The sequence below is a fragment of the Myiozetetes cayanensis genome, unplaced genomic scaffold, assembly GCF_022539395.1.
Source record: "Myiozetetes cayanensis isolate MyiCay16 unplaced genomic scaffold, myiCay2020 scf5-8, whole genome shotgun sequence".
Lineage (NCBI taxonomy): Eukaryota > Metazoa > Chordata > Aves > Passeriformes > Tyrannidae > Myiozetetes > Myiozetetes cayanensis.
The window spans coordinates 550,747-568,245 of NW_026087742.1; the positions used below are offsets into that span (position 1 = coordinate 550,747).

The 17,499-nt window shown below is 47.8% G+C and overlaps 1 protein-coding gene across 3 annotated transcripts in view; it reads left to right on the forward strand.

Annotated features, from left to right (window-relative positions):
• Positions 1-17,499, forward strand: part of WNT11 (Wnt family member 11) — a 202,779-nt gene that overhangs the window by 11,063 nt on the left and 174,217 nt on the right. For 2 of the 3 annotated variants that reach the window (XM_050331846.1, XM_050331848.1), the window contains exons 5-6: positions 772-1,064; positions 9,423-14,042. In XM_050331846.1, the coding sequence (XP_050187803.1) occupies positions 772-1,064; positions 9,423-9,597 (468 nt within the window). In that variant the 3' untranslated portion in view covers positions 9,598-14,042. Of the gene's footprint in view, positions 1-771; positions 1,065-9,422; positions 14,043-17,499 lie in introns of those variants that run through there. The other variant, XR_007630839.1, reaches the window with a different exon arrangement.

Genomic DNA, 17,499 nt, shown 5'->3' on the forward strand with positions numbered 1-17,499 from the left:
TTGGAGCACGTTGAGCTCATCGGCAGCACACCGTGAGCTGCAGGCTGAGTGCCCCTTTGCAGAGCACAACCACCCTCAGCTTCCCTCCCCTGGGTCTTTTTGTTCTACTGCTCCCACTCTGTTTGGTTTGGGGTTTTGTTTTGTTTTGTTTGATTTTGTTTTACCTCTGTAATGTGTTGAGTTTTTGTTTCAATTGCAAAGGGCAGATTTTTGTCTGGGACACGGCGTTGCCATGGCTGGTGCATTCAGCCCTTCCTGGCAGCATCTGCCCTGTCCCACCAAAAGGAGACCAGGGCAAAACCAAAGTAAAAGGCTCTTTTGGGCCCATGACCAGCAGAAAGGCAGAGTGAGAGTGCCCTGAATTCATCACAGCGATGACATTTCTCTTGCCAAATCCCAAAGCTGCTGGAGGCTGAAATGGATGTTAATGACCTATTTGTGGAGTGCTTTGATTTTTCAGCTCCTAAGGAATTTAGGGGGTGGAAATGCAGCCCAATGGAGATATCTGATCAAAATTCAAAATACTGCTCTGTCTGCTGGCTTTGCTAAGGCGCCCTGGTGAAAGTAGTCCTGGGCTGATAGTGATCACCAGGGAGCTGTGGGATCTCATTCCCTTTGCAAAGTAGCTACTCCAGAGTGACTGTGCAGAAATGAGAGCAGCAGTCCTTCTCTATAGCAGTCCCTGCTGAGAAAGGGCCTTCTTTAGCAAGCTTGTGGGATGTGTGGAGGTAAGAGAAGGGCATTTCCTAACTCCTGCATTCCTTTTTGCAGGTCTTGAAAGCCTCTCTTGAAATGAAATGTAAGTGCCATGGAGTTTCTGGGTCATGCTCTATCAAGACCTGTTGGAAAGGCCTTCAAGAGCTGCGAGACATTGCACTGGACCTCAAAAACAAGTATTTATCTGCCACCAAGGTCGTTCATCGGCCCATGGGCACGCGCAAATACCTCGTGCCAAAGGATATTGATGTCAGGCCAGTTAAGGAGACAGAGCTGATTTACCTGCAGAGCTCGCCTGATTTCTGCATGAAGAACGAGAAAGTGGGGTCCCATGGCACCCAGGACAGGTGAGGGCTCTGCCGTGGGTGCTGCCTGCACCCTGATCCCAGAGAGGGAAGGGGGGAACACGTATGAGTAAGGGGTGAGTCACTGGGGAGTGGCACATGCCTGCGGGTAAAGAACATCTCTAACATATCTATCTACAGAGGTCCAATCCTTTTAATGGTGGCTGTGGCCAAGGCAGGGCTTCTGGCACTTTTTGCATCACCCAGGCAGGCACAAGATCCAGTTTGAAATTCCCCTCAGCTCACCTCCTCAGGAACCTGTAAGGATCCAACAACTGCTTTACACTGTGTTGGGTCTCAGTCATTTCTTGCAGTCACTGCTGTTCAGAGGAGCTGTTACTCTAAGGCTCCTCTGAGTAGGTAAATATTAACCCAATTAAGACCAGGGCTCCAATACAGCCTTAAAATTAGCCATAAAAACTACAAAGATGATTTTTTACTTTTTTTTTTTTCTTCTACTGCAGTTCCAAAATCCAGGTGTGTTTTGTACTGCTTGTGACTTGCAGAGAAATTTCTTTCTCTCATTAATATTAGAGATTTAGGGGCATCGTGGCCAAGCCCCGCCTCCCCTGGGCAGGGTGCTGTCCCCTTCCACAGGCAGCAGGCATGCCTATCTCTTCCCACTCTGCTGAATTTCATCCAAGACAAACTAATTGGGCATTTCAGCAGCCTGAGCATCTCTAGGTGGGCAGAGCCACCTGATCTCTCTAGAGCAGACCCATCAACAGCCAAACAATTGTGTGTTTCCAGAGTTTTCCTGTTTTTTGTTAGGTGGCTGCAGTGGCTGAATTTCAACCTGTCTCCTTAGTTGCTCTCTTGATGGTTTGCTTTTCTTTAGATAGTTCTCATAATTCTTCTTTGCTCTGTGCTGGGAACACCAGTCTCTAGGGTTCATCTCCAGTCCAGCAGTGGAACAGTCATTACCAAGTGAAGATGTTTAGGAGTCACTGAGGGTTGCAGGGGATAATGGTTTCTGAGGGAAAATGTCATCTGAGTGGAATTGGTGTTTTTGTGGATTCGTATGGATTTTGACTTATTTATGTCTTGAAAAAGATGTCTTTGTTGTGCCACTCTGTTTTGAAATGAAAAAAACCGAACCGGTGGAGGTTATTTGGAAGTGAGTTTTACAGGAATTGCATGAAATGAACAGGTTGTGTCAAAACCAAACTGAATTCACTGCAGATTTGCCAAGCAAAACATTTTCCACGAGCTGAAATCCTTTCATGGCGGGGGGGAGGTGTGACTTCTTCTTCTTCTTCATCTAATCTCATTTTACGGCAGATTTCAACTTTTTATCCCAGCAAGGGATGAAAAATATGTCCAGGCCTTGAATGATTATTTTTTTCCCTCTTCTGGGGACAGGGAAATGTGTATTGCAGGCGTCCCTTTATCCGAGCCGGGGTGACAGCAGCGATTGTGGGCCTGCCAGCCGCGGCCCCGGGGAGGGAGGATTTAGAGACCGAGATACTCGGGCAGGAGGGGATGACTTTCAAAAGGAGCCTGTCAAGGAATACTCCTCCTCCTCGGATGTGCAGGATGAGAGGGTTGTGGGAGGGGAGGAGGGTGAGACAGGCCCGTGCTGAGCCACAGGCGTCTCTCAGGGCCAGTTTTAAGGTCATGGTGTAGCTGGGCTTGTTTTCCTCACGGTCCGTCTGCAGGCTCTCCAGAAGGTGCTTGGGGCCTCCAAGTTGGCACGTGCAACACAAGCCACAGCAGCCCCTTTGCTGCATTAAATTAGCAGAGGAAATAGGTGTAAAATGCACACTTAGTGTGTGAAGATTGGCCCATTCTTCCTGGGTGGAACAGGGATAGGGAGGGGATCTTCCCTAACCTCCTCCTCCCATGGATGCCTTTCTCCCTTTGCAGTTTTCCTCTCATGAAGAGGACATCTAAACTGCATTTTGAATGTGGTGGCTCTGTTCCAGCCTGCTGCAGGGTTGCAGATAGTTCCTAGTGACAGGGGTGAGAGAGAAGGAGCACGAAAAGGGTGCTGTTACAGAGGGCTCAGCAAGATGTGGGTCCTGCTTGCTGCACAGAGGAAGTAGCTTAAACAGGTGTTTAGTATATAAGTCAGGTTCTGGAGGCATCTGAACGTTTTATCCCTGTGCACATTCAGATTTTCTGGAGGGACATCCCTCTGTTTCTCACTAGGCTCTTTTTAAGGTCTTTTATGGCAAATGCAGACAAAAAGGATTTTTTTTTTTTTTTTTTGTAGTGGTCCCTCAGTTCATCTTCTCTCTTCTCCACCACCTGCCCAATTTGGTTTTGGCCTTGTTCTGGGTGCAGAGGTCAGTCCATGGGGTGTTACTGTGTATTCCCCTATCCCCAAAGTTCAGGAGACTTCAGGCTGGGCATCTTCAGCATCTTTCCAGCCCTGCTTTCTGCCTCCAAAGGGATTCAGATGGAGAAGGCCCCATTAACAACCCCTTCTCCTGTTCCTGGATTAAAATATTTGTATTGCTGCATTTTTGTTACAAAAATTGATCAGTTTTGTCTCCATATCTCCCCTCTCTCTCCCCATGTGAGGTGCTTGCTCAGAGCACACTGGGAGCAGGTCAGAGGCTGGTGGTTCATTTGAACACCTTGGGCATGTTGGTTTTCAGTGTGTGCTGCAGGGAACAATCCTGCTCCAGCAGGTGGGAGGAAGGGATAATCTCATGGGTGATCTCTCTGATGTGAGGGATCACATTATGCAGACTTACTGTGTGCTTTTCAAGGCAGGAAAGGGAATTGAATTACCTTGTAGTGGAGCTGCCTGAAAACCCACTTGGAAAAGGTGCACACAGTTACTCAAAAGCCTTTCAGAGCTCTTTGCTGAAAGGATTTCAAAGCTTTCTTCAGAACAAGCCTGAAATGTTTTGTAGGACACCTTGGACTTTCTTAGCTGGTTGAAATTAGAAATGGTTTGGAGACCTGCACGCCTGCAAGTGCTTGGGGTGTATCCAGGCTTCAAAGGCAGGGAACTGAACCCAAACCTGAGATTTGAAACCCCTTTGAAGCACTCAGGGTCTGATTAAGGAGCTGAGTTATGCAACCAGTGTCCAAGTCTCCTGCAGACGAGATTTGCTGCTGCCACACTGACTGCAGCCAAACTCTGTGTGCTTATACCCCACCATCAAACTTCCGTAGCCCATTAAAAATGGTCTGGAGGAAAACCTAGAGAAGCTGATCTGTGGAGCTGCAAGTGGATGGTATAGCTTTCAATATAGCAGATCAGCCACTGGGAAAAAAAATGTAAATGTTCCCCTTTCAGAGCTTTCTTGGACAAAAGCACTTTTTCATCTTCAGTTTCTCCTACCTGAAAAATTAATTATCAGCTTTGAGAGTAAATGAAAAATTATAGCAGACTACAAAACTGAGACCTCTTCTGTGAGAAAAGAAGCAAAACTATGTTAATATTTTTATCAGTAGAGTGCAGTGTATCATGTTTCAAAGGCTGCTTAAGGTTCCTTAGTGAATCCAAGGAACGGGAAATTCTGCCATGCATGCAGAAGCACCCAGTCCCTGAAGCCTTGTGGAGATAACAGAGCTGGTTCTCACTGAGCCTTCCCAGAGCAGGCCTGGAGTCAGGCTGAGGACAAGAAGGAGGAAGGAGCTCTTGCTCTGCAGAAATTAGACTGCAGTGATGTGCTGCAGCTTGGCACAGGTTTCCCAGAGAATCGCAGGAACACAGAGTCAGTTAAGTTGGAAAGGACCTGTGAAGTCCTCGAGTCCAACCTGTGACCCCACATCAGCTTGCAGCTGGTGGCCTTTTCAGAAGCTGGGCCAGCTCTGCTTTTTTTGCATTTTCTCAGCTAATGCCTGGGGAAGATTGAATCCTTTCTGCTTTGAGAGACCTGGATTTCACCATAAAATGTCCCTGAACAGAATCGTGAATAATAAATTTACTGATGGAGAGAATAATTTCACACAGGAAAAATGGATAATGAATCCAGCTCTCCTGAATGCATTTAGTCCCTCTACATCAAAATGGTGTTGGAGTTAGGGAAAATTGGATCTGGGAACGATTTTCCATGGACCCTGATCTTTTCAGGAGCAAGGCTGAACTGAGATCAGCTAGGCTGTTACTGAAGATGTTTCTCTGCTCTTAAAAGCATTTTCCCCAAACAACCTGTTCCAGGGTTTTACTGTCCTCAGTGTTACATTTTCCTTAATCTAAATTCAAACTAAACATAATCAAAAATCAAAGTTAATAATTTCTTGTCCTCTCTTCTCTCTCCTTGTTGCAATAATCTTTTATAGATGGGAAGACACCTCTTCTTACACACCTCTCTGAATCAGTTCCTACATAATTTTCTAGTTTTCTAGTTTCTGAACTGCTCCTCTGGTTCTCCTGGGAACATTCCCGCATTTATCTGGATCTTTCTCAAAGTGTGGTGCTTACTTTGCATTTTAATCCACTCTCGCAGAACGTCCTCAGCTCTTTCTGCCCCAGGGTTATCCCACATTTTTAAGCTCACTCTCTCCTCCTCATTAATGAAAATCCAGGCTGGTTCCAGGCTGTCCCTGGACATCTCCTCGCTGACATGAGCTATTGATAACTCTCTCTCTCGTGCAGTTGTTCAGTGTCAGTCTCAGTCATTCCTTGGGGATGAGAAAGCAATTTAAAAGTAGTTAAGATTCTGCCCTCAAAATCTTCCATGAGGCTGTGGACTTTGATGTATTTTTAGGAATGTCCATCGTGTTGCATACCTCCTGAGGGACTCAAATTATTTTTCTCCTTCTTTCTTTTATATACCATGCATTAGTTGACATTGCTGGAGCAAGGGACACCAAAGAAATAAATAGGAATTTGATTTAAAAGGAAAAAAAATTCCATCACTTCTTTACACTGCAGTACTGTCTTCTGGGGCTTGTAGCTGCTGGAGTGTGTGGAGGCAGATGGTTTCCCTGAGGTCAGAAAGGGCTGAGGGAAGCACACAGCCAGGATGCCCACAGGAGGATACTGAAATATCAGGGAAGGAACATCCCTTCCATCATCCCTAATGCAGCAGCCCAGCTGCTGGTGGTGTGTGAGAAACAAGACTAGAGAAAGGGGGTCAGGTTTGTGTTCTCCTCCCTTAACAGCATCTCCCTCCCCCACTGGGAGGTGCCCTGGGCCAGGCAGGCAGTCCCTGTGCCCCAGAGTGACTTTTCTTATGTCCCCATAAGCAGCTTTCCCTTCTCAATGGGACTGATGGAGTGAGGTTCCAGTGCACCTCTGGCCTGGCCCAGTCATACCTGTCATAACTGTGGGTGACACAGCACAGATTGGCCTCAGTTTGGATCTCAGGTACCAGCTGCACAACCGAAAAAAACCCTGCCCTTCTGTCTGCTCATGGGACAGAGTGAATTGGGGTCCACAGTGACACTGTGGGACATGGCCAAGTTAACAGCTGGACTTCAGGGATCTCAGAGGTCTTTTCCAACCTGAGTAATTCTATGATTCTGTGATCTCCCCACAGCTTTTAAAATCAAACTCCCCAGTCTCCGTGTGGGGGAAGACCCTCAGAAATGCTGGGATGTCCTTCCCCGTCTCTGCCTGGGAGCCTTTCCCGTGATGGGACCGTAGGGTTCCCACAGCGTTCCTGCAAATGAGGGCTGCAAAGGGGGGATTTTGGACACCACATTCAGTGGGATCTGTCCAGTCAGCAGGGCTGACCTCGCTCCTTCTTACATAAAGACAGGAAAAGCACTGTGACAATGTGCAAGGCTGTTCCTGAGCCAGGCCCTTGGCTGGGATTGCGGCTGGAGCATCGTTTTCCAGCAGCGTTCCAAGTGCTTGCAGAGGTTACGGTGTTGTGTTAAGATGCAATCTCCTCCTTCGTGTTTTCTCTCTGAGGCTCAGGAGGAGGGCATTTCTCGGGGTTGCTGGAATCGTGCTGGACCAGGCCCAAAACAAATGAGATTGAACTTAACCCACCAGCGGGAGCCGGGTGGGATCCAGCCCTGGGCTCGGGGAGCAGCTGCTCAGGGCAGCTTCTGTGGGCAAACTCTGCTCCTTGGGCTCCTTTGTCTTCCCCAGCTCGCTTTTTGTTGAAACATCTCTGTTTTATTTTGTTTAAGGAAAAAAATGAGTGTAATTCATCCAGGCCTACACTTTAAAACAGAAAACAAAATCTCTGCTTAGTGCCATTGTCAGAAAAGCTTTTTAGAGGCCCATTTAGGTTCAGGATGGGGTCAAAGGCTTTGTTTTGGCTGTTCAACTCATCCATCCACAATGCCCCCGTTTCCTTATACCAAACTGAGGGAAGCTTGAGGATTTTTTAAAAAGATTTTGGTTTTTTCCTTTCTTTGATCCAGACTGGGAGGCATGGGGATGGCTGTGGAAAGGTGTTAGCTCCTACTGGAGCCACTTTTTTTTTTTTTTGGCAAACCACAGGAGTGGATGGGGGAAAAGGGAGAATCCCAGTACAGCAGGCAGAGGAGTTTTAGTCTGTTTGGATGGGGTAAATGTCACTGTTGGGTGCTTGGTGTGTTTGGGGAGTGAACAGCCTCAGTGGGGAGCTGGAGTCAGAGTGGGCTCCTGTTCCTTGGCTTGGCCATTTCGGTGAGGTCTCAGCATGAGGTGGTGTGGATGCACCACACATCCCTCACCAGGCTGCAGCTCCCCATCCTCTCGGGGTGAACCTCAACCTTTCCATCCCCCAGTAAAGCTCAGGAAGGTTGTCAAACACCCTCCCCTCTTCTAATGTCAACATGCCTGTATTTGAACCTTTGCTCTGAATATTTAATGCATTTACTAATACATTTATGAGGAGTCATGTGGAGGTTTCCTCGTGGAGGGGCCCTGGCTCTCAGGGGCAGTAACAGGGCCTTTGGTTCAGCTTGGCAAACATGCTCAGAGTGCTGCAGACTCGGCTCTGCTGGAGGCTTTCAAAGGTTTGTAAATATTGACACACACTCCCAAATGAGGGGGATTGAGGGGGGCTTTAAACACTGAACCTGGAGAGGAATGTGAGGCAGAATAACAAACAGGAGGCAGAAGAAAATGAAGGAAGAACAAGAGCAAAATCTCAACACTTCATTAATCCTGTAACTTCTCCTCAAGCATTACCTCATGAGGAATTCCTATAAATCTCATGGATTTGTTTTCATCCATTAATGGTGTGCTCAGCTCATGCTCCTCTGTCCTTTCCCTGCCCCAAAGCAGCCTTAGAGTGTTTCTGTCCAAAATAGCAGTGCAGAACAAGATTTAGGAGAGATGTCAGCAATTCCCCCACTCCACAAACCACCTTTCCTACGGCAGTTTCAAGCCTCCATCAAGTTCACAGCCCCTTGGTGCTGGGTACATAGTGAGATTTGTTACCCTGAAGTGCAAGCATCTACCAAACATGGACATTTCCCCCCTGGGTTATCTTTACAGTCCATGGGGAAACAGCATCTCTAGGACATGGTTGGTCTCATCCTGGTGTGCTTTTATGTCCAGTGACCCAACTTGGAGTATCTTAGCAGAATGAGATAGATAGTTTTTGAGCCCAGCTGTGAAATGGTGATCAGTGAAAGGTGTTCCTCAGTTCAGGGCTTGCTTCTGAAAAGCTCGAGCCAGTCACTTTCAAGCAGACAAAAATGAGGGAACCCAACATAAGGGCCGATTTATCCCGCTGGGGTCTGGCTTTAATTAAACACAGAAGCAAAACAAGCAGTGGAAGTCCGCGTGATATTTGGTGACTTGTCATCCTGCCCTGTGTTCCTGCCACGCTTCCTGCTCCTGGGTCAGGACCTGGGGTGTCGTGGGGCTGCTCATGCCGTGCTGGGAGACAATCAAGGGGAAAAAAGTGTGGCTCTTCTAGTGTTGGTTGTGATTGCCCTGATAGGATCAGTGCTGGAGAGTGGCTGTAACAGCCTGCTCGGGATCTTTCCCAGCCTGGGATGCTTGGCCTGGAGCCTGGGCAAACACTGTGTGGCTGCAGGGTTCCTCCTCCGTCCTGTACAGGTGAGGGAGGGCTGGACAAACACCGGGGTTTGTTCTCTGGGGTGTCATCTTCTTCCAGCTCCTTTCAGACAGTTTTGGAGCCTGCCTGGGATACAGATTGCTTGGGAAGAGGAGTTCTTGTTGGGGAGGTATCCCAAAACCTTCGCTTGTCTGCCCGTATGGGAGGCAGGTTCAGGAGCCTGAAGTGGGAGTCAGAGCAGCAGTTCAGTGTGATTTTGGGTGTCAGAGCTGGTGATGTGGGTGCAGCCTGGGGGTCACCCTGCTACCCTGGCAGGTGTGGGGGGGTGCTTGGCTGGGTGCTCCCCACTGCCATGTGCTTTGTGCAGCTGAGGTGGACCTGTGCCTCAGCCAGCCCTGCAGAGCTGTGAAGCCCAGCAGCACCCCAGGGCAGTGCTTTGGGAATCCTGCAGGAACTTCACTCGCTCACAGCATCTTCTTTCTTCCAGACAATGCAACAAGACTTCCAACGGGAGTGACAGCTGCGACCTGATGTGCTGTGGCAGAGGGTACAACCCCTACATGGACAAAGTGGTGGAGAGGTGCCACTGCAAGTACCACTGGTGCTGCTACGTGACCTGCAAGAAGTGCGAGAGGACTGTCGAGAGATACGTGTGCAAATGAACACCCTCCCCTGCCCCCCAGAGCTGAGACAGCAGCACCAGCACTACCCAGAGAACAGAAAACATTGCCTTGGCCAGAGGTCATTTATCTTGCAAAGACACAGACTTGAGGGAAGCTGGCAGGAGGAAAAGCAAACAATCCCACCAGTAGGAATAAGACCCTTAAAAAAACCCCAAAAACCAAAAAAGCAACAAACCCACAAATGTTTTCCCCCATCAACAAAATGCTCTCTGAGAAGACAAAGCCTCATTTGGGATGGTACTTCCTTCACCAATATTTCCTATGGTTGCCAGTGATGTCCAGCCATTGAGTGCCTCAGTATTCTGAGAAACTAAAGTAGGAACTTTCCCCAGGGGAAGAAAAGCAACTCCTGTTTGACAATAACTACGTCTCTCACCTGCCTGTGCCTTCCAGCACAGGTACTGAGTCTCCATTGGGACCATCCCGGAAGGGAAAACACTACAACTTTTCAGCAATAACTTTGTTGCCAGAGACTTAATTTTTAGCAGGGAATCATCCACTGTGAATGATAAAGGTGGAAAGATTTCAGGTCAATCTCATTTTAACCTTCTTTTTACACAGGTCTGCGACTTTGAAGTTGCTGCTGCAGGAAAAGCTGTCCTTGATTAATCCAGGCTGGATGGGTGTTCAAATTCAGCCATGAAATATATGTCCCGTGGGACTGGGAGCCCATGGAGGCAGGGGGTGTAGGGCAGCCTCAGAAGGACTTTTTGGGGCCCACGAGACAGTAGTGGGGCTGTTAGGATACAATAACAAAAGTCAAGTCAGAATCCAGCAGGAAAGGAAGACAAAAAGCAAGCTTCTGCTCTCTGTTTGCCCTTTGGGTGTGATACCCTCAGTCACTGACATCGTCCCACCCTGGACCATCGAGTCCTCAGGAAAATGTGCCACTGGCTCTTTTCCCTCAGCAAAACTGTCGGTCCAACCCCGAGAACCCGTGGAGAGCAGAGCAGTCCTGGCTGCAGGGAGTGCAGCCCTGGAGGGCAGCAGCCATTCCCAGCAGAAGGGAGTGGGAATGTGTCAGTTCTTCCCGTGGCCCTGCCCTGGCACAGCAGAGAACCACTACCTGTGGCTGTAAATATTTCCTTTTGTACGCCAATATACAGAAATATTTATATCTCGTGCTTTCCTCTACTCTACTCCCTACATAAACATATCTGTATATTATAAACAAGCATTACCCATAGTATGAAATAAACGCTGAAGTTACTGGTGCAGCAGCAGAATGTTAGATGATTATGTTTCCTGCTTGGAAAGCAGCTCTGATTTTTCTCCCAGGGATGGGAGAAGAGCAAGGCTGGAGGCACTTGCTGGCGTGGGATAGAGAAGTTCCTTTTTTCCCTGCCTCCCTTGCCTCTTCGTTCAGAGCAGAATTAGCCAAGATACAATCAAGACAATGAAACAGAGCATGGGGAGAAGGGAAGAGTCACCGTTGTTGTTTTGCTATTTTATCAGTGATCCCTCTCATTGGCAACATTTCCCAGTGCCCCCGAGGAGCTTAATAACAAACAGAACTAATTCCTCTCCTGGGGGCTTGCTCCTGGCTCCTGCATATGGGCAGGGGTTGCTGAGCAGGGGAGGTTCTGGCTTAGGTTTGGTTCCCTTCTTTACTCTGTTTTTTCTTTGCAGTGGGCATCCAGCTCTGTGTCCCACTGAGGAAAGATGACCTTGGGGAAGGATGCTGCTCCAGGAGCCTGTGATGTCCTTCACATCATTCCCCATGCGAAATGCTGTAAGCAGCCAAAAAATCCCTCCTGCAAGAATGCAGGGGGACACTGGCACTTTCCTAGGGGGAAATGTGGCAGTAACACCACAACCTTTCTCCAAACCCTCTTTTTTTTCCCTCTTCAGCCGTTCCCTAGGGGCCAACTGCCTCTGACATGTCTGTGGAGCAGCCCTGTGGAGCTGGAGGAGAAAAGCAGCAAGGGCTGTCAGGGCAAAATTAAAGAGATTCTGTTCTCCTCAGCTCCTTTGCTTTGCTGTGATGGGTTTGGTCTCCTGGCCCCCTTCCCTCCCCCAGCCATGAGCAGGCAAAGAGGGGCCTTGGGGGTTTGTCAGTGGTTTGTGTTATTGTCACCCCATAAAAGCTGGTGGACTAAACGTCTCTGCAGTGCAGTGTGATGAGTGCTGGGTGTCTCTGGGCTGACATGCAGACAGGATGGTGGCACAAATCCCACTGCTCTCCACCACCAGGATCTGGCTTCCTTTGATTTGTAAAGAAATGGTCTACTCTTGTTCTTTTGAGGAATTTTGTTTTTGTTTCCAGTTTGTGATGAAGCCAACAAGGCAGAGATGTTCTGACCAAAGAAAAATTTGAGCATTTGAGCTATTCTGTAATGACTCTTTTTCTTGCTCCCTTGCTGATGTCCTGAGTCTTTCTGCTTGGTGAAAAAATAATAAAAAGGAAGAAATGCTCTGTAGGTACATTTTTTCAGCTGCATTTCACTCCTCCCATGTCAGACCTGTGATCCTCAAGTGGCTTTCTCATGTCAGAAGAAATCATCACTTGGCAGAGCATTAGAGGGTGTGATGTGCAGGTCCAGCAGGTGGGACAGGGACCTGCAGCAGAATCTCAGCCTTGGGGTACCTCATGCTTTATGCCTGTTCCTAGAGATGCTGACCTGAGGTGGCTGAAGTGTTTGGAGGTTCCAAATCTCTGCTGTCTTTAGAGAATACATCCTGGGCTTCATCTGAATTTTGCTGTGTGGCCCCAGCCTGTGGCTTAGGCTGTTGCACCACTTTTGCCATAACTTCTGAGTTCCAGGCCCCTTTTCCTTTGTGGAGCAGCTGCACACTGCATTTCCTTTGAATACCAACCAGGAATAAAGAGTGTAACACAGGACCATGCTGGTGGAAGGACTCATGGTGCATCTTCTTCAGATCTGTCCCTGGTGCTTCATTCCTGGCCCCAGCAGCAGAGCACAGAGAGCTCAGGAGAGAGAAGTGTCCTCGCTCTCACCTGCAATTCCTGGTGCAAAATGTACCTGCTTGACTGCCAGGTTATTTCCACAGTCAGTGGAAGGTGTCCCTGCCCATGGAAGGGGACAGTTCCATCGGAACTGGATGATCTTCAAGGTCCCTTCCAACCCAAACCATTCCATGTTTCTGTAATTTTCTGTGCTTATGTGGTCTCAAAGCTGTTTGGGAGATCATTTGTCATGAACCAGTTTTGCAAGGAAAATATATCCCTCCTTCCTTCCCCCAGGCCCTCAGCAACCAGGCTTTGCTCTGAAGGAATGGAGAACTTTCAGTCAGTGAATAAAATGGTTTTAATTCCTGGAAATGTCAGGTCCCTCTCTTACAACATTCCCTACCACATCCCAGCCACTGGTATAATTTGGTCCAGCTCCATGTTGATTTACACTGCTGATTTACACTGGCTGGGAAAATACAGCTGATTTCTTCCCATAAATCCTATAATTTCAAAATCTTACGCTGTTACCCCAGAGAGAAATGGGCAAACTATATGGAAGAATATTATGCTGGTGGCTTTGTATCATTTATTGATTTGAAAAAATATCTATGATTTAATAAAAGTTTGGACTTAATGCTATTTCCAAACCTGAGGGTTTTGCACCTTGTGTACATCCAGCTGGCTTTGTGTTTTTCTGATGAATTCCCCCCCATTCTCATCCCCTTCCAGTTTTATATCATTTAGGTTTCTCCCTCAGGTAGGCAAATGACAGTCATTATAAAATCTCCCATTTGATTGATTGTTTTAGTCCACAAAAACAGAAGGTCCTAATCATGCTAAAGCAGACAGTCCACGGTGCTTCATATGCAGCTAGAAAAGCCCTTGATGAGGGGAAGGGGAATGGGGAAAGGAGGCAAAAATCTGAATACAATTAACAGTGTCTTTGGCAGGAAAGTCATAAAAGAGTCCCTGAGGAATTATCCCTTTTCCTGCTGGAAAGAGATCCCTGTAGCATGTTCCAGGTGAACCAGACCTGTGCTGCCCAGCACCAGGCACCTGCCTGGGGAAGATGCTGGGAGGAGGCTCTGGAAGTACTTGATGTTGGGAATTCAGTGGAAAATTCAGCCCTGGGATCCTTTAGTGTTCCACTCCACCCCATGAGGAAGGATTTGCCTTCCCTGCATCAGGCAGAGGGTTGTGAGACTCCATTTCTTTGCTCCCCAGAGCGTCACAGGCAGGACTTTCTCCTCTGCACAGGGAGACAGAGCCGAGAACAAGGTTTGGGAGAGGCAGAGAAAGAACAGGAAACTTCGAATCCACCTGAGATTAATGACTTTAACATGTACAACATGTTGTGTTGTGTTTTGTTTTCCTCTCGGGACCAGTTTCATCAGTCAGAGTTTGATTAAATATCTCAGCAGAGCTATGGTTTGTTCATCTAGAGCACAGATTACCCTCTGTTCATGGAAGCAGCATTAGCTGTGTTTTGAATTGTAAGAGCTACAATAATAATAAAATTAATAACAATAGTATACATTGTGGATTGTTTTTATTTGTTCTTCTGTTCAGACCATGCGGACAGTGTTTTGTCTGTATTGTAAAGATGGTGGGACTATAAAAATAAATCCAGGTAAAGTTGGGTGCTCACGACCCTGTATTTGTCTGAAACTCAAGGGAGTGTGACAGCTCAATTCCAAAACCCTCGAGGATTGGCTGCTATCTCAAAATTCATGCTGAATTTCGTAGGAAAGATTTTAAACCCATCATTCTAAGGGGTTTCTGTGCTTTCCCATAATTTCTCACTCTAAATTTCAAGCTATTTAGGATTACCCTGATCTGGGTCATCGTGAAAGTCATTAATAGCAGCAACTGTGTCATCAAAGGAACCCAGCCACTGGGCATTTCCCAAATCACGGAATCAGAGAATGGTTTCAGTTCCAAGGGACCTTAAACATCATCTCATTCCATCCCCTGCCATGGGCAGGGACACCTTCCGCATATCCCAGGTTGCTCCAACCTGGCCTTGGACACTCCCAGGGATGGGGCAGCCACAGCTTCTCTGGGCAACCTGTGCCAGTGCCAATCCTGGTGTGTGAGGCTGATCATGCACAGGAGGATCCAGATCTTCCTCTGCTGCTGCAGCCTCTGAGAACAGCCCCCTCCCTGCAGCCCCTCTCCACTCCCTGCCTGCTGGAGATGCAATTAATTTTACAAAGTGCTGTACATGTTGACCGGGGCCAGGCTCGGGCAGGAAAACTGTTTTCTTTCCTAAACTCCTGCTCTGTCCAGGGCTGCTCCTCATCTGGCTGGGGCAGATTAACACCCCTCAGTGCTCCCCTCTGCAGGTGCTCCCTCCCTGCTGCAGGCAGCGTGCAGGCAGCGTGCAGGCGGGGGCAGGCTGGGGTGTCTGTGCACTCAGGGGAAGGGGGAGAGCATGGCCAGCAGCTCCCTGTGTGCCCACACTGGAGAAGCAGCTCTGGGTGTGACATAAGAGCGTCCAGGTGACAGCTGCAAAGCATGGCCTGATTTAAGGTGGTTGCAGCTCCCACACAGAACTTTTCCTCCACTGGACAGAGGGCTCTTCTCAGCAGTGAAGCATCTGGTGCCACTGGAAGCTCTGCACGGGACCCAGAGGGACCTTGTCCCCACTGGGGCCGGAAGAGGAACATTCATAGAATCATAGAATTAACTGGGTTGGAAGAGACCTCCGAGATCATCAAGTCCAACCCTTGATCCAACCCCACTGTGATTACTAGATCATGGCACTCAGTGCCACATCCAGCCTTGTCTTAAAAACCTCAGGGACAATGAATCTGCCACCTCTCTGGGCAGGCCATTTCAATGACTGATCACTCTCTCTGTAAAGAACTTCCTTCTAATATCCAACCTAAACCTCCCCTGACAGAGCTTAAGCCCATGTCCTCTTGTCCTGCTGCTGATTGCCTGGGAGAAGAGACCGACCCCCACCTGGCTACAACCTCCTCTCAGGTAGTTGAAGAGAGTGATGAGGTCTCCCCTGAGCCTTCTCTTCTCCAGACTAAACCACCCCAGCTCCCTCAGCCTCTCCTCATAGGACTTGTGCCCAAGTCCCTTCTCCAGCCTCTTTGCTCTTCTCTGGACCTGCTCCAGCACCTCAATGTCTTTCCTGAACTGAGGGGCCCAGAGCTGAACACAATATTCAAGGTGTGGCCTCACCAGTGCTGAGTACAGGGGAAGGATCACTGCCCTGCTCCTGCTGGCCACACTGTTCTTGATGCAGGCCAGGATGCCACTGGCCTTCTTGGCCACCTGGGCACACTGCTTCAGGAGACACCATTTCAGTCGAATTGCTCCCCTGCATCTGGTGAGGCAAGGACTCCAGGACACTTCCTTCCCCCCACAGCACTGCTCCCAAGGGCTCTTCCAGGTCCACCATGGACCAGCAAATTGGGTGACACTCAAAAATGAGCTCTGCAAAGCTATTGGGCTCATCCTGCCTCCCAATGCCCCTGACACACCTGTGCTCGGGCTGGCCTCCAGATCTGGTCCTTACAGCCCCAAATCACCAAGGGGGGCTTCTGAGTTAAACAGGGCCTTAGTGTAGAGCCCCAGGTCGTTGAATGAGCTCCCCCAGCAGGAATTCACCTCCTCTCACTCTGGACAGGCTGTGGAGCCAGCTGTGCTCAGCAATCTGCACTGTCAGTAAAGGCATTTCCTGAGTGTACAGACCTGCTGTGCCTCCAGAGGGGGGTTCAGGATAAGAGGGATTCTCTCCATTGGGAGTTAGTGGGACCCTTTTCATGCAGACACCCACTGAGCTGATGGAGGTTTCTCCTTAGCCTGATGCTTGTCATAGAAGTCCTTCTGTTTTGATGTTTGGCTTTGCTATAAACCAAGCTAATTACTTACTAATTATAGTTGGACTGTTGGCATTAAAGAATGGGCCTAAATAACTCCTATGCCCCAAATGATTACATCTGTTATGTTACATAAATTGCTTAAAGACACTTCCAAATAAAACAAGGAAACTCAATGCATGAAATCAAGCATTGTAAACATGTCAGTGTAGCTTGTTAGATTCACTTTTTCCTCTTCTCTCCATTAGAGGGAACATTTTCATCTTGAGATTTGCACAGAATTCCAAGGAAACTAAAAAAAATTCCTTTTCATGGAGTTTATAAAGAAAATCAAACCATTCAAGTGCACTGTCCACTTGCACTTGCAATCAAATGTCTGACTCAAGGCCCCTGAACTTGACTTATATTGATAATTGCTCTGGTACAAAGCAACTCTTTTTTCCCAACCATTAAGGAGAATATTTCAGATAATAAAGAGTAAACAAAGGAACTTCAAAGAACCAAATGAATGCCATGCAGTGACTGTGCTTTACATGAACACTGAATTGCTGGCAGAGGATTTCTCTCTGCAGAATATTTTCCATTACTCTGTATCATCTGGTTAATAGCCTAAGTGCCCTGGCTTACCTTCAGGAGACTCAGATAAGCTGAGAGATCTTCCTGCATGAAATACACTGGCCATGCTTTCAGCATCCTGCTTTTTCTCCTCAGAATGATCTGGGCCAGTGTAACGAGATTGACCTTCTTCCTTGCTGCTGATAATCCTGCTGCACTTTGGAACATTCCTCTCAGTGCTGTGTGCCCTGGATGAAATACAGGAGAATAAAGCAGTCATGAAGAATGAGCTGATATGATCCAAAGCAAAAAAAGATCAGCTGTCGGGGGGAAGATACTACAAAGTGCCTTTTAAACACCTAAATTCAATAGTGAGAATTGAATCCCGTGGTGACTACCTTATTATTGTATCTTTTGTCCTGGTTGAATCCAGAACAAGTGTTTCTTCCCAGCTTTATAACTAGTATAGGTATATCAATAGGAGAGAAATAAAGAAATTTGGTCTGGGAATTCACCAAAATTTCTGTTAAATAAAACTCACCCTCTCTTTTAGCACAACCAAATGCAACTCTGCAG